This window comes from Plectrocnemia conspersa, unplaced genomic scaffold, assembly GCF_051122295.1.
Source record: "Plectrocnemia conspersa isolate PC_06_02 unplaced genomic scaffold, ASM5112229v1 ptg000004l, whole genome shotgun sequence".
NCBI lineage: Eukaryota > Metazoa > Arthropoda > Insecta > Trichoptera > Polycentropodidae > Plectrocnemia > Plectrocnemia conspersa.
In genome coordinates this window covers 20,530,125-20,545,796 of record NW_028277168.1, presented here as the reverse complement: position 1 = coordinate 20,545,796, position 15,672 = coordinate 20,530,125, and the positions used below count along the sequence as shown (strand labels likewise).

Sequence of the window (15,672 nt, the reverse complement as noted above, 5' to 3'; positions counted from 1 at the left end):
TGATATGTACAAACAGTAAAAACGATAAAATCATGATGGGTGTAATAATCCTTAAACTAAAATTTGTTAATGTATTTTTTTTAACGTTTCTCAATATATATTTTTGGTAGCAGAGACACTTTTCTAAAATAATGAGTTTATATTTAGTGACCCTTCTTAAAAAAAGTGCTTTATAATTGTGTTTTTTTAGGCTTATAAAGTAAATCGCGATAACGCATTTTTTTTTAAATGTTCATAATTCGAGATTAATCAAAGCAGAACAGAAAACAAATATTTTGCAAACATAAAACAGGGCTTAATTTGCACTTTATGATTTATGTACAGACATTATTGTGAGTCACTCACTGAAAATATGTTAATAAACAAAAATTAAATAAAAAATATATTGTATTATAATAGTTGCTAAAAATGTTCTTTTATATATAATGTATTTATGTGTTAGAGCTAATATATTTCGGTTGAAACTTTTAATGGATATGATTAATCAATGGCAACTTGAAAATTAGAACACGTATCGCTGACATTGATGAAACTGAAGATGTAATAAATTATGAGAATTCTTCGTTAAATGAAGAATTCCGGGCGTATTATAGGCACTTACAAAAGAGCGATGGAGCTGACAATTAAAAGACAGTAAAACACTAGTTCAATAAATTTTTATATGATCAATTTCATCGAAGATTTTCGATACTAATTGCCTTTAAAAATCGTATACCGCAGTACAACAGTTTCTTTTCGGGATAAATATAACCTGTTTTTATTATAAATAATACAGAACAAATTTGGAAAAAAATGATAATATATATAGACAGACGTTTAATATGAATTAAATTTATTTATCATACTATTACTGACTATTATTATTTTATTTGATAGAATATCTATGTCGTAATAGCGCATTCGTTGATATACAAATAGTATGTCTTAAAACTTTAAGACCAAGGCATTAAATCCTGCATCAAAAAAAATGTTAAACTCGCTGATTGATTTTTTTTATTTTCTTCCTTAATATATAATTTTTTAGAGAGATCAATATAAGAATCATAATGTGAAGTCCGCAACGACCACTTTCAAATCCATAAGTTTACATCGACAAATACAAAGCAGAGTGACTTTAAAAGCTTTTATTAAAATTTACGCATTGAGCGTGAGAAATAAATTCACATACGCATTAAAAACATCATTGCCTTCACAAAGGACAGCACGTGGAACTCGAGATTGCCGCCCCACTTGTCGCGGCAACAAAAAGTAGGGGAGCACTAAACCTCCTACGGACTTGTCATGTGTATAAAAACAGATACACAGCGCTTAAATCAACAACTTCCGCTTGAGATCTGCTCCCGACAACAACATCAAATCGAACTAAAACCAAGTGGAGCCGCCAGCTAACGGATAAAAGAGACTATGTATACATTACCATAACCGTACAACTTTACATGAGCATGACTCAAATTGTTGCACAATAAAAATTATAATGTAAAATAATTTTCTTAAATCAAAATAAGCGCGCCTAATACTTAGCCCAAAATGCCGCAAAATTAAATTTCGTCAATCATCTTAGAAAAACGCGAACATGTAAAAAAAATACCGCGAACATGTTTTTATGGAAGGCGTCATTTATTTTTATTATGCACAAATCCTACCTATATGCCTAAATGCTTTTAAGTATTCATTTTTCATATATGTTTTTCAAAAAAGCAATCTCCTAAAAAAACAACAAAATATTCAAGGAGAGCCAGCCTTGGAAATGCTTTACCGTGTTTAATCTATTATTCGTGCCACAATTTTCGCTCAACTTATTACCGACGCAGCGAGGGAAGCTCAAAATAAGAATCCCGAAAAAATTACCTTCACAAGAGTTTCGTCCGGCTGGGGAATTTTTCGCAGCTCATCCACAATTCACAGAACATTTTTTTTGTACAGCCCTTATTGTGTGCACGGTGAAGACTTTTATTGTACACAAAACTAGCATTAACTGGGGGCGGAAAGGGAGGGAAATGTTCCAATTTCCGCGGCGGAACACTCTTTCACGATTTATCGGGTGTTCGTAAATCCCATCGGCGATACGTTACGTTGCGGATACACTACGGGTACAGGTGTCATAAGGGTTAACGACACCGCTGAGGTCCCTTCAGGTGCTCCTGATAAATAATCAAACGTTGACGGAAACAAATAAGAGCTATTATTTACCCCCGGTGCTATATTAAACTAAATAAAGGGGAAAATTGCAACTTTGTGTCTCAAAGGATAGATAATGATGACAATGAATGTGTCACAGGATTCAAATATCCTCAAAGATTGGCACCAAAATCGAAAAAAGACAATATACCGTTACATAACTGCGGTGTTGTTGTTGATGCTCTATATTTTGTATCTAAATCTAACATTTAATAATCAATGCTAGATTCAGGTACAAACTAATAATAAAAATATATACAAATGTTCTTTCAGAAAGTTCTGAAAGTATTGTGTAAAGTAAAGTTTATCCAACGAAGACTTATTACAACGCAACATGACACAATTATCACAATACAACAACCATGCATATCAACGTGTAAAATAGTCTCATCAAAGAAAAGGATATACCGTTATATTAATATTGGAATCCATCACTATTTAGATCAGTTTATGAAATTTAAGCTTTGAGACCATGTGTAAGTCCATGTATTTAATTACTGCCCTCATCACTTTGGGATAACGGTAGCAAAGTGTCTTTGGGTAGTCAATGACTTATACCACTGGAATATTATTGTGGTCTATTGTTGGGTATCGTGATTTGGAAGGGACTTTATAATTCCACATTTGAAATCGTCACTTCAATAAAAATGCTTTATAAATCAACTTCAGAGAGAAACCGTATTTAATAGAAGCACGGTAATAAATCACCCAGAATTAGAGATTGCTACAGACTTTAAAAATGTAAACAAACTCTTGTAATAGCAAGACCGACGTAACGAGTATTTAGAAGCACATGTACATATATGTATTCAGATGATGAAATGCGAGTACGTGTTTAGATGGCTAGATGTGAATAAATCAAGATTAAAAACATTATATATTACAGATGCCTATTATTCCAATTTCGATTGCAAATGAAGTCGGTATTGTTCTACTTCAACTGTAGTCACGGCATCCATTAATATCGATAAATGTGGTGTTATATACCTCTTCTGAAATTTTGAATACAGGGACGTCATTTGGGAGATGCAGATGGAGGAATTTCCCCCCCCCCCATTGAATTTGACCAGAAAATGTCATTTAATGAAATATTAAGAATCTTAATGAAATCGAAATATTAAAAAAACGAGCACTAACTGGCCAACTTTTGCGTTATGGCACGTTTTAAATGCTTTTGATGTGGATTTTAAACAGAGACATTTGAGGGGGGTAGGTAGGGGAATTGGCTCCCTTTTGAATTTGGATAGAAAAATTAATGTCAGTTAATGAAATACTATGAATTTTAATAAAATTTAAATTATAAGAAAACGAATACTGACTGGACAACTTTCGCCCCCCTCTCCTCGTTCTTAATTGCATATAAATATGTAATGTATGTATGTAACAATCATTAAAGTAAAAATAGTATACCTTAGAATACCTGCTATCAAATGATGAATATATTTAATTTTTTTCTATGATTTTCGGAAACTGGTTGTGAATTATTTAAAAAACAGTTATGAGAATAATTGTAATAAATCAATAGTACTGTTCAATAAATTTTGGCTACGCCCTTAAATGCACCATTTGCCTGCACTGCAAAATAAAAAATGGCATTTTATGGCTAAAATATCGAAAAATTTCGCACTGCGCAACTACATTTTTGACTATGTTAAAATATGAGATTCTTTGGTACAACAGTAATTACTATATAAAATATCAAAAATTCACTATATGCACTTTGTTGCACTCATAAAAAAAACAATTTATAGATTTTTTAATTTATTGTTGCGCAGCTTAATTAGTGTATTATTGTTTTTAAAATAAAGTAGCAGATATACCCAAATAGTTGTGATACTCATATTTCTTCTGGCTCAAAAGCTGCTTAAGATTTCATAGACTAAACTAGTAGAATCGATTCAGTACTTGATACACAAAAAACTCATTAATGAAACCTTAACTCTGTAAAGTTATATATTATGTTTTGGTATCTTCTAGCTACTTCAGCTTCTGAAAGCAAAGAAAAAAATGTTTATTCCGATTTAGTGCGTAGCTGATTAAGTATTGAAAGGAAAATATTTTAGGTCCTGTAGGACATTTTTAACTGTATACAAGGACTGAACATTATGTATTATAAGTAAATAATCAATAATTTAATAACCAGTAAATTTTGTCAAAACCACCAACAAACAGATAAGTTAGATATGTGTGCGTAAACTTTGAGAAGCGCTCTCGGCCGGGGGAAATCCGGGAAAAAATTGGAGCTTTTTCTACTTAATTCGGTGCGTCCGTGACGTCTAGGGGCATTTATCACTTTTATAGCACTACGAAGGATATATACATCATCAAATACTATAGTAGGTATTTAGATATATAAATTTAAAAGGAACACAAAAACATTTGTTCAATAGCGACTACTTTTAGAGATTTCCCATAACAGCTTTCGCTAATTACAGGAAAGAGAAATGTGTGATAATGTCCCTTTTTATTTTTAATCAACTTACATAATTTTCTTTATATTTGTCGTTTGACTATACTATAGTATTCAATTCTAATATAATATAATATATTGACTATACAATAATAATCGTTGGAATATACTATAATAATCAATGCTGTTCGTCTTTCTAAACAAACAAGAACACTCAAACAATATTATTTTTTAACACAGCAAAAAGTGTTTCAAGTCAATAACATAGAAGATTCAGTAAGAAGCTTAATAAAAAATCGGAATTATATAAAAAAAATTGAAAACTAATTTATATAATTCCGATCTCATTTTTTACAATACTTGTATTGATGATTCATTAGTTGTATTTAATTTTCCCTCCCCTAACGTATTTGAGAAAAACTAATAATTTTAGTAAAAACATCGTACTAACCTGATCGATGTATTTTTTGCAAGTTCAACTGATTTTCCACACTTTTTTTTAATTAATAATATAATACAATATGAAGAAAATAAAAAATCTAGTAGATGTAAATTCTTAAAAGCAGATTTCTCAATTTAATAAACATGAAAACATTGCTCATTTTAAATATAAATATTATGATTATTGTAAGTAAAAAGTTATCGTAAGATGTATAATAACATCTTGAGATGCTATATAGTCGATGTAAATAATAACAAATATAATATACAATTACATTTTTAATATATAATATCTTGTCAGTTCCAGAACCATCGCTTCGGAACCAATCAAGTGTGAATTAAGAGTAACAACTCACTTGCAAATTTGCCGCCGTTTACGAGCTCATCTTCCACGGTGTCCAGAGGCGAACTGGGCCATCCGGAGATGGGTAAGGGGCCCAGGGAGGGCGTGGCGGTGGGAGTGCGCAACACAACCAACCATAATACATAGTATGTGTTTTCGTGAAAAAATATCTATATCTTTGCACACCATCTACGCAGTCACAGCAATAACAAATCTAAATCCAATCGACGAAGAGCAGACAAATAAAAAATAAATAAATAATGAAACGCTTAGTTGGGAAAAAGGTTTCGTTTGGCGATATCGCAAGGCGCCACTGGAATTTTGGCGAATTGTACGGGTATCCGTGTGGAATATATTGAAATGTTTGGTTACGTTCTGCAGTGGTTTAGTTATTCATCACGTGCAAAAAGTGTTTTATTTTTCTTGAAAAAAACAACAATTTTGCAGCATTGCTGGATAATATAATATGTGTGACATTGTGTTAATCTATTGTTTAACTTTTGTATTGCAAATCCTCAACTTAAATATTTAGTAATTTTCTTTAAGTATATTGATTTCTAATATGTATGTCGCATAAAGAAAGCTGGAGCTAAGTTATTCAGACTATAACTAATATCTTACCCACCTAAAGGTGCGCTAAAGCTTCCACGACTTCCATGTCTGATAGAACTTGGTTTCTACATAGTGTTATCTTAAGTAATTGATTATTCTCATTCGACAAGATCTATCAATTCTAGATACATAAATATTACAAAAATATGTACTAATAGATACATATGTTCAAAACTTTTTGATAAAAATAGCATCATAATACAGTTATAAGTGAAATTTAAGCATTACAGTGCAACAAAATAATATTGCCCTTTTATGTTAAAATAAAATTTCTTGTAAAAAAATTGTGGATTGGTGTAGTTAAGAATATAAATGGTAAAACAGATATTCAGTGCTTAGTCACGCGTAGTGTTAGTCCTAAACATCAATGTGCTACACAGCACCCATGAGGATCTGGTACTCACTTCGCTGGACCCCGTAAATATGGATTTTGATCAAGTAAGTGAGACTATCTTAGTCGAAAACTTCAGAAAAGAATTTGAGGTTCTTCGCTAGGAGCTCATTGAGGAGCGCCACCTCCGCCGCGCCTCTCGAAATTTTAAAGTAATATACTACGCCAACTAACATACCTCTACGTTCCATCTTCATCGTCGGTTGAATATTCCTCTTTCCGAAAAGTCGAGCCTATATCCCAGATCTGACTTTAATGTATTATACATATGTTTTATCGTAAGGTAAGGCTACTTATAATATCAAGTACAGTACATTTATCAATTCCTCTTTCAGACTCGGAAACGTCAACTACTAAGTAAAAAAAACTAATGAAGTGGATGAATTTTGTCGTAGCAGGAAATTTAATTCATAAAGTGCTATTAAATAAAATTAAGTTTAATTAATTCTGTCATTTTTAACAGTATGAATGTAATTTGCAGTGCAGAAAGAGGAATATTTTACATATATTTTTAATATATTTAATTTGACTTTACCTTATTTATAAAAACTAGTAAATACAATTCCAGAAACGTAAGTTTTTATTCAAAAAGAAAGACGACGGCCGGTGATGCCTCGTCCACTATTTATTCCAGGGCTGTGGAGTCGGAGTTGGAGTTGTGGAGTCGTGGTGTTTTGGCCGGAGTTGGAGTCGGAGTCGGAGTCGTGAAAAATAAGCGACTCCGACCATTTTTTTCTATAAAATACATTTTTTTTAATTATTAAATTTTAATTGCGTAATAATGAATGAATATTAAACGTGTAGAAGAACACCAAAAATACCTGATAAAATTAAACCTTTTTGAGTCGGAGTCGGAGTCGGAGTTAGAGTCGGAGTGGAGTCGTGTTGTTGGTAAATATCGGAATCGGAGTCGGAGTTGGAGTCGTGTTTTTTTTTAACGACTCCACAGCCCTGATTTATTCGCATATAATTTGTTAACTATTATAAATTCTCAATAAAATACTACTGTAGTGGCTCAATCTGTGTGTAATTGCCACCCGTCACAATCCGTCCGCCAAACATAGTTTTAGAGAAATAAAAAAATTAAATATAAAGATAAACCTCAACAGGCTTTTAATATTATATTCTAGAAGTTAAGTCAAAAACAATCATATTTGCAATGGCAAATATATACGTTTCTCAGCATGTAAGAAAAAACTATGTGACGCATATTTGCGTTCTCCGGCTTAAACGATATTTTCCAAAGCTACTAAATCATCGTTAGTGTTTATTTTATTTAATGGTAGGAATTTGGGCAAGGTCTAATGGCTTAAAAATGAGAATAATGAAAGCGCAATGAACATATAGATGGAAAAAGAAGAAATAAAGGCAGAAGGATCTGCATAGCCATATTTTGAACTTTACTTCAAAAATATAGCATGTATTGCATTTAAAGGGTTTTTAAATCGCAGGCGAGGAAGTGATAAAAATACTACTATGGTTTATAATTGCAACATTCATCTATTCGAAAAAATATTTTTCTCTCTCATGAACTTGAACTCAATCTAAGCCTAAAAACAGTATCCAAATTGCTCGATCGTCAAAAACTTCGATTTTTGTGTAAATATAGTAGAACAGTTTTTAATAAAATTCTGCAGTTCCCTAATGAGATTTTTGTAACTGTTATCTATTTCCTTTCCCTCATTTCATATACTTATTTTTTCTTTATTTAAGTATATATTTATATTCTCAAAGTTTTAGTTATTATTAACAATAGTTGATCAATTTTACCTCGACGTTTTGTTTTAGATAAATTTAACTACATATATGATTGAAATATTCTTAATTTGATAATTAATTGTATTTGGATATTTAAAATACAGTCAACAGTCAATGAATTTAAAAACATACAAATTTCTGCGTTTGTGATTATACATATTTATATACCATTGTATTTATCTATATTGTGAAATGTTTTTAAAGTATGTATTACTTGTTTCACATTAATTTCCTTCACTGTTTTATGGAGTAAAATTGTTGTACACAAATATATTTTGGGGTAATATGCAATTGAGTACGGTGACCACTGTTTTATTTGTAAAATATCATATATTATTAGATATAGCTAAGGAGAATTATCTGAAGGACATTTTATCATATTTTTATAAGATTTAATGTAAATAAATTCATACCTTATCTAATTCTTCCACAGCTCTTGCTTTTTCATTGGTGTCCTTGATCAACAACTATTATATTAATCAAAAGAAAAATATTTTTTTATGAACAAATAAATTCAAAAAGTATTAATTTTATCAATATTTATGAATATATTTAGCCAAGTTTGAAACCAATAACATAGTAATTACTATTTCACTATTGACTAACTAAATGTGTTACATACGGATCTGTTTATTTCAATGTGTAATGACGCATATAGCACGCAGATCATTGAGATCGAACTGAGTGTTGTCAGGGCGACCTCATTCAGGGGTAGAACTCAGGGTTCTGAATGATATGCCATGCACAAGACAGATAGAATCCAGTACATGCAAAAAATGATATAGAGAAGTCTTTGTACGTTTCATTGATTAAAACTGCTTCTCACTTAAAAAAGATTCGCATTTTATCATCATTCAGTATTTATTGGTCCACATATTTATTAAATTAATAATAGTGAGAAATAAAACACATGTAGGTAACGATCTCATAAAAAGTATAACATGGTAACTCAAATGAAAACATTGAATATTTCTTATCTTTTAATTTATTGAACGAAATATTACAGGACATTTTTATACATAGTCTCAAGTTCAATACAAGTTTTCCAGCTCTTAGAAAGTGCACAGATACATCTAGAAAAAATCTTTGGATACTGCTCGATCACTTGAGCACCTCTTCAGGGGACGTATAGACAATGATGTGAAATCACAGAAAGAAAGATTGAGTTCAGCGATGTTCAAAACAGTATAAATATTGGATCATTGTTAAAGACTGGAACTAAGCATTGACACCTGTGCTTTACATTGCTCTCTCTTGGTTTTTTGGTAATGAACACAGGTTTAATCTCTGATGAAATTCCATTAGACTGCAGAACCTGACAATGCATACGTTTTTTTACAAATACAAAGTTTTTATTACGTATAAATTGTATTTAATTCACAATAGTTTTGAGACTATCTGCAAAATTTGTGCAAAAATTAATAGATATCTTTTCTCGCCATAGTATGAAATCTTTAAGATCAGGTTGAATTCTTGTGACTGTTTAGCTGGTCCTGGTCTATCGATCAAAGTAGAAGCAGCTGCTATCTCGAACTTTTATAAGATTCGTCTCGATTGATTTGGTGTACTCTTGTTTATCCCAAGCTGGAAACGAAATTGTAGTTCTAAATTAAATTTCTTCGGTGTTTGAAGAAAGTCTCTGAACAAACCAGTTTGATTCAGTTCGGCAGTGTTCTTCCTAATAATTTCTCTTAAAAATTGAAGGGAAGTCCAACATCGATTCCAACATCGATTCCAGTTCTTGATCGTCTGGTCAATCTCAATGGATCGGGATGAAACCACTCTCATTACTGTCTAATAAAGATATTGTTAGACTATAACTGCGAAAGTGAATCTAGAAATGCTGCATTTAGTATCTGTTCGGCAGATACGCATTGACCATATCCTTTGTATTTGGCACCGATCTTTTTGTCCTCTTGTTCAGGTAAGATGATCCACAGTTTTTTTTAGACTGCTTTACACCAAGAAAATACTATATTTTAAATCCAAGATACACAAATTATAACAGAAGCTACTTCAGTGCTGGCAGACATAGGTATGCATTCTTTTAATTCTAGAATCAGCATGACGCCCACCTTCCGTATAACTGCAGAATAACATGAACGATATTTTGTATCGATCCATGACTCCAGACGAAGCAATTTTGTTCATGTTACTAAGCGATTTTTGGACGCTTTCTTATTTATTTTTTAAAGTGAATAATTATTTTCTGCAATATATTATTATTTATAACATCTAGTTTATAATATGAACTATTTCGTGTATAACTTGCATAATTTGGAAAGAATGAAGATTTTATCATCAGATTAGACACAACGATATCAAGTAATTTAGCAATGACAGTAAGTCATTACTATGCCTTATATCCAAATGGTTAATAACTTATAAATACTTTTTGTCATTATGAATATTTATTTTCTTATTCACGTCGATAACGAAGTTCTGCATTATATGTGGTATTTGGTTTTAATATAAAATAACATAAAACTGTAATATAATATATATATATTTATATATTTTAAAACTCCAATAATGTACAAAAAATACTATTGTAGTTAAATTACTTTGTTTATTGTGTAGTAATTAAGCCTGTCAATCAGATAATTTTAATTTGTCATTTGTGGATGGGCGATCTGTTTGTTTATATAATTGACAGAATCTTACATAAAATATGCACTTTATATATTCAATACATTAAACAATCTACTAGGAACATAGAGACGCGGTGGCCAAACACTGCCATGGCACTTCCGTCGCCAATTTCATCTGAGGCTCCTAGATTTATCAATTCACATGTTGGTAGCGAGAATCGTAAACAACGTGTTGAGGTCCCATAATGTTTTATTTTATTTTTTTCATTTTAAATATATATTTATCATTTATATAATAATGTATATCGTACTTTTCGTTTCTGTCTTTTATTGGACCGTCGTAGCCGCTTCAGACTGAGATCAAGCGGGAGCGTCACCCATTTTTGTAGTGCTATTATATCGGTTACTTGTACTAATGTCTACGCGTAGTCATGTTAAAAAAGGTATTGTTATATATTTATTTACTCTCTTTACCAAAAATAAAAACTATGTTTCTTTTTCGTTATCATTTTTTTTTTAATATCAGGGCGGTCGTTTTGAAAGGCAATTGAATTGTAAAAATAGAAAATTTCGATGAGTCGCTATCTCATCTCTGACCATCATATTTCTTTCACTACTACCAACATATTAATTTGTATAAAAAGGAATATTAACATTTTTCTTCTCAAACAACCTATTATCGATAATAATATTTAATCAACCATCTCGTTATCTCGTTAACAACTTTGGTTGTACACTCTTAGTAAATAAACATACTTCATACTATTTACAAAATATTACAATTTATATATTTATATATTTAATTTATATATAAAACAAGATATTTAACTAAAAATTTCGACATTTTTTATTATGTGCGTGTTATCAGTATATGTATGTATACAGATACATAGATGCCGTGTAAAATATCAAATCATATCAATTAATTATGTATATATATATATATCATCTTTTCCTTAAAAATTCCACTGTGAATCGTAAAATATTTTACTTTCTATAAAATAGGCAAAATTTTGAGCAAATTACGAAAAGCTTAAGAAAGCATCGAGTAGATTTATAAAATAATAAAATAAAGTTATTCTTTTTAAAAAAAATATTATGTCTAATGTGTTTTTTCTTACTTTTTCATATACATATAAAAATGTTAAAAAATACATATTAATTGATACAAAATGTTTTTTTTTGTTTCATAACATTCATACATAATCATATAGATATAGTGTAAATTTGTCATGGAACGTCCGTTAATACACAATAACATACATTTTTTTATATATTTAAAAAAATATCCATTTTAAAATATAAGTGCAATGAAAATAGTTATCCATAAATGAAAATTCATCTCTACAATATATAAATATGCGATGAAATTTATAACTTCATTATATAATGTAAATCGTTAAAAATATTAAAGCAATTTGTGGACACGAGTGATTTAAAAAAATATATTTTTAACGATTAAACATTCACATTTCCATCTCATATGCGAGATATATAACTATCACAAGCTATTACGGTTATTAAAAAAAAACATGATCTCCTACACAGCATGACCACTGGCTATAATAATTTTGGGGTTCATACTAAATGCAATTTCTCGCTTACGTTCATTAGTGACTATTAAAAAATAGATTTTTTTATAAAAAAATAAAATTAAGCGAGATTGTATGTTATGTATGTTATTGAGCATATATTCATTCCGCGGTTAATATTTCTTAACACTCATACTCTTGCATATGCACACATAAGAGCAAAAATGTTCATTCCTTAATTTATATAAATCTCAATATAAATATATATTTATATCCACATATCACTCTTTCCTTATTACCTTGCTATTTGAGAAAAAGAGATGACAATTGTTAATCGAAGAAACATCCCCGAGAAAAAATAGTAATAAATAACTTATATAAGATAAATCCAATGAAAAATAACAACAATGTTTTAATATGTTTTGGTTTAATGATTTTTTATTTTAAAAATATCGTGGTAAAAACAATTTTTGTTCAAAGTATATATTTGGTAAAAAACTATAAACAACGAAAATCCTTTTTTTTTAATTATTTTTTTACTCTTTTATAAATCGAATAATTAACAAGACTTTAGAAAAATAAATACTTAACAGTATTAAATACACAGCAACAAGTGTACATCGTCTTAAGTTTACATATTAATGCTATCTCATAAAAAATCTTGATTTGTGATGAATGAAATTAATATTATAAAAATGAAGTATGGAATGTCACAAATGTCGACAGTCTTTGATACTTTCTCATTATACGCTAACTCTATCAATTCTCTAATTAATAAATAATATATCCCTTACATCGTCACATGGTAGCTATTTGTAAACTTCAATCTGATTCATAAGTTACAAATTTAACAGCGAATGCAAGGCAAAACAAATTGTGTGAAGTGAATTATCGCCCATGCTGTGTATTCAATAAGAAATAAATCCCAGTCAATTATTTTTTACGATCTTTACGTTATCGAGAGATAAACCATACAAGAAAATAATATTGAATAGAAGTAAAGAAAAAGCAATATTAAAAAAAAACATGGTTGTAAAAAAAGATTAAAAAATTTATTTCTTTTCCGTTTCATATCGTAGACTGAAACTGCATTTTTACTCCAAGGCCATCTCCTTTAAGTCCAATAGCATAGATAGCATAGAAATAATACACACATACACATATAATACGTACAAAATTGGAAATTTTATCACAAAACCAAATAGGTAGATCAAGTAACAACGTTAGCTTAAAAACAAAATAATCAAAAGGCTAGCTCGGAATAACTAATCATAATCGATGAAAAAACTGTTGATTGAAAATGTCAACGCCGTGTATAAATATATCTGCACAATTAAACCGAGGTATATATATATATATATTTTCAAAGGGTCAACAATAACAATTTTTAGACTTTTTACATTAAATATTACAGCAATCGCTCACGAAAACATTTAACAATTATATCTCAGATTTTTCTTATCAAAAAATATATTCACAATAACATAAAAAAATAGCACTTTTATATAAACATTCTTACACATCACTATTACAAGACGTTTCAATATAACTGACATTTTGTATGCGATCTGCAATAAAAACATTAATACAACGAACAACATATCTTTTTTATTGTTATGTAAATAATATGAGTTAGAGATTCTTGTATGTCAGATTTATGATAACATTAACTACAGCTTTAAAGTAGAAATGATCTTTTTTTATAATTTGATATTTTTCAAACAGACCGTAACAAAAAACCCATTAACAACTGTTATATAAAATTTGATTAAGATTGGTTTTCAGAACTAAAATTGCATTTTCAATCAACAGTGATTACAAAACTTTCGCGAATAGTACAAAAATGCAATTGTTATTCAATTTAAGCTGCCCGCAGCACCATTTTTAATCGATGCCGGTAAGCCACGCATGCGCTTTCCAGCCCTTAACTACCCACAGCTTTCATAGAATTTGTCGGTAACGTTCACACATAATAAATTCACAGTCAAACTTAAAACATACACAAAGCATAATACGCATTATTCATTCGCGCATCGTTTGCAATCACTTTTCTATGTATGTACGCTAACGATGGTCGTATTCTCGACAAACACTCTAATTATATACGAGGGAGAGGGAATCGGCGTGCATGAAAAACACATATTATAGAGTAAATCGTATACATTGTTAAAGGGATAATTTTCCGAAACGAAAAAAATTAGAGCAACTAACTTTCAGAGAAAATGAATAACTTATCGATTCTTTATCATAAATATACATTTTAAGGGCAATAAATATATTATAAGAGATATAAATAAATAGAGGTCTCTGGGGCCTGACTTTGTATGTTAATAATCACTGTATAACATTATTACTCGTGTAAAATGTACTTGATCATTTTATTGCCGCCGTTAGGGGTGCAAACTGACTTTGGCTGTTTGTTGTGAATAATAAAATAGTGTGTATATACATGCTTATTTAAGTAATATTACAGCCACTGAGGTACTGTGTAGAACGTAATAACCTTACAAGCTAGAGCTTTTATTTGCATTAATTATAAATGCATCACAATCAACAAGTCACGTCTTGCAACTGTGATTCCTTATTTAAACATTTTTATATAGCACAGCGATAATTTTCCGCACATTCCGCAGAAAAATATATATATATATATATATATAAGTTATAAGGAATCATATTTTATACACTTTTCATAGTTCTCTATTAATAATATCTTATAATCACATATTTACATTTATATAACAACTGTAATACATAAATATATATATATGTAAGAACGCATGTAAATACATATATATACATATATATATAATATACACGTACGTCTTTATGATTTGTATGTAACATACGTAGCACACGCGCTTCCATTTATATAAATATATACACAAACAATCGTACATCCATCATCATGTTATACGTAACGCGTAAAAGTATATTTATAATGCTTATATAAAACACTAATCTGGTCATATTTTATATGTACAAATACACTGCTATCCCACAATATCACATGAGGCTTTCGATGACTGGGGAGCCGAACGAGGGCTTGTAACAGAAATCAATCACTCAGATAAAAGTTTCTGCAACAATGATGATTTATGATCACCGCCCCTGACCTCCTCCATAGTACTCTGCAAAAGATAATAAAACATTAGTTGTATCATAGAAATAAGCATTCGCAAAGAAAGCGAACAAAATTAAATTAAAACGTAAGCAATGAAAAAACAGTAATTTTCTTACTGTACCCATCATAATGATAAGAACCATGTGAAAACATTCATTATTAGTAAAATGTGCAACAAGTGCAAAACGTGATTTTATCCCAAGTTATATACACGCACACATGCAAGACTTGCATTTTTTATATTTTCAGATGCAGATGCTTATATAACTATGATAAATATCCACTCGTTAGT

At 30.0% G+C, this 15,672-nt stretch overlaps 2 protein-coding genes across 10 annotated transcripts in view; both read right to left on the bottom strand.

Annotated features, from left to right (window-relative positions):
• by (focal adhesion protein tensin) overlaps nucleotides 1–5,440 on the bottom strand; it is a 209,996-nt gene extending 204,556 nt beyond the window's left edge. The window contains exon 1 of the mRNA XM_088184383.1: nucleotides 5,386–5,440. The gene's annotated coding sequence lies outside the window, so the exon portion shown is untranslated. The remainder of the gene's footprint in view (nucleotides 1–5,385) is intronic.
• A 7,236-nt stretch (nucleotides 5,441–12,676) lies between these two features.
• Nucleotides 12,677–15,672, bottom strand: part of LOC148236248 (uncharacterized) — an 82,484-nt gene continuing 79,488 nt past the window's right edge. For 8 of the 9 annotated variants that reach the window (XM_088183839.1, XM_088183843.1, XM_088183844.1 and 5 more), the window contains one exon: nucleotides 15,165–15,387. In XM_088183839.1, the coding sequence (XP_088039965.1) occupies nucleotides 15,319–15,387 (69 nt within the window). In that variant the 3' untranslated portion in view covers nucleotides 15,165–15,318. Of the gene's footprint in view, nucleotides 15,388–15,672 lie in introns of all 9 variants that reach the window. The other variant, XM_088183845.1, reaches the window with a different exon arrangement.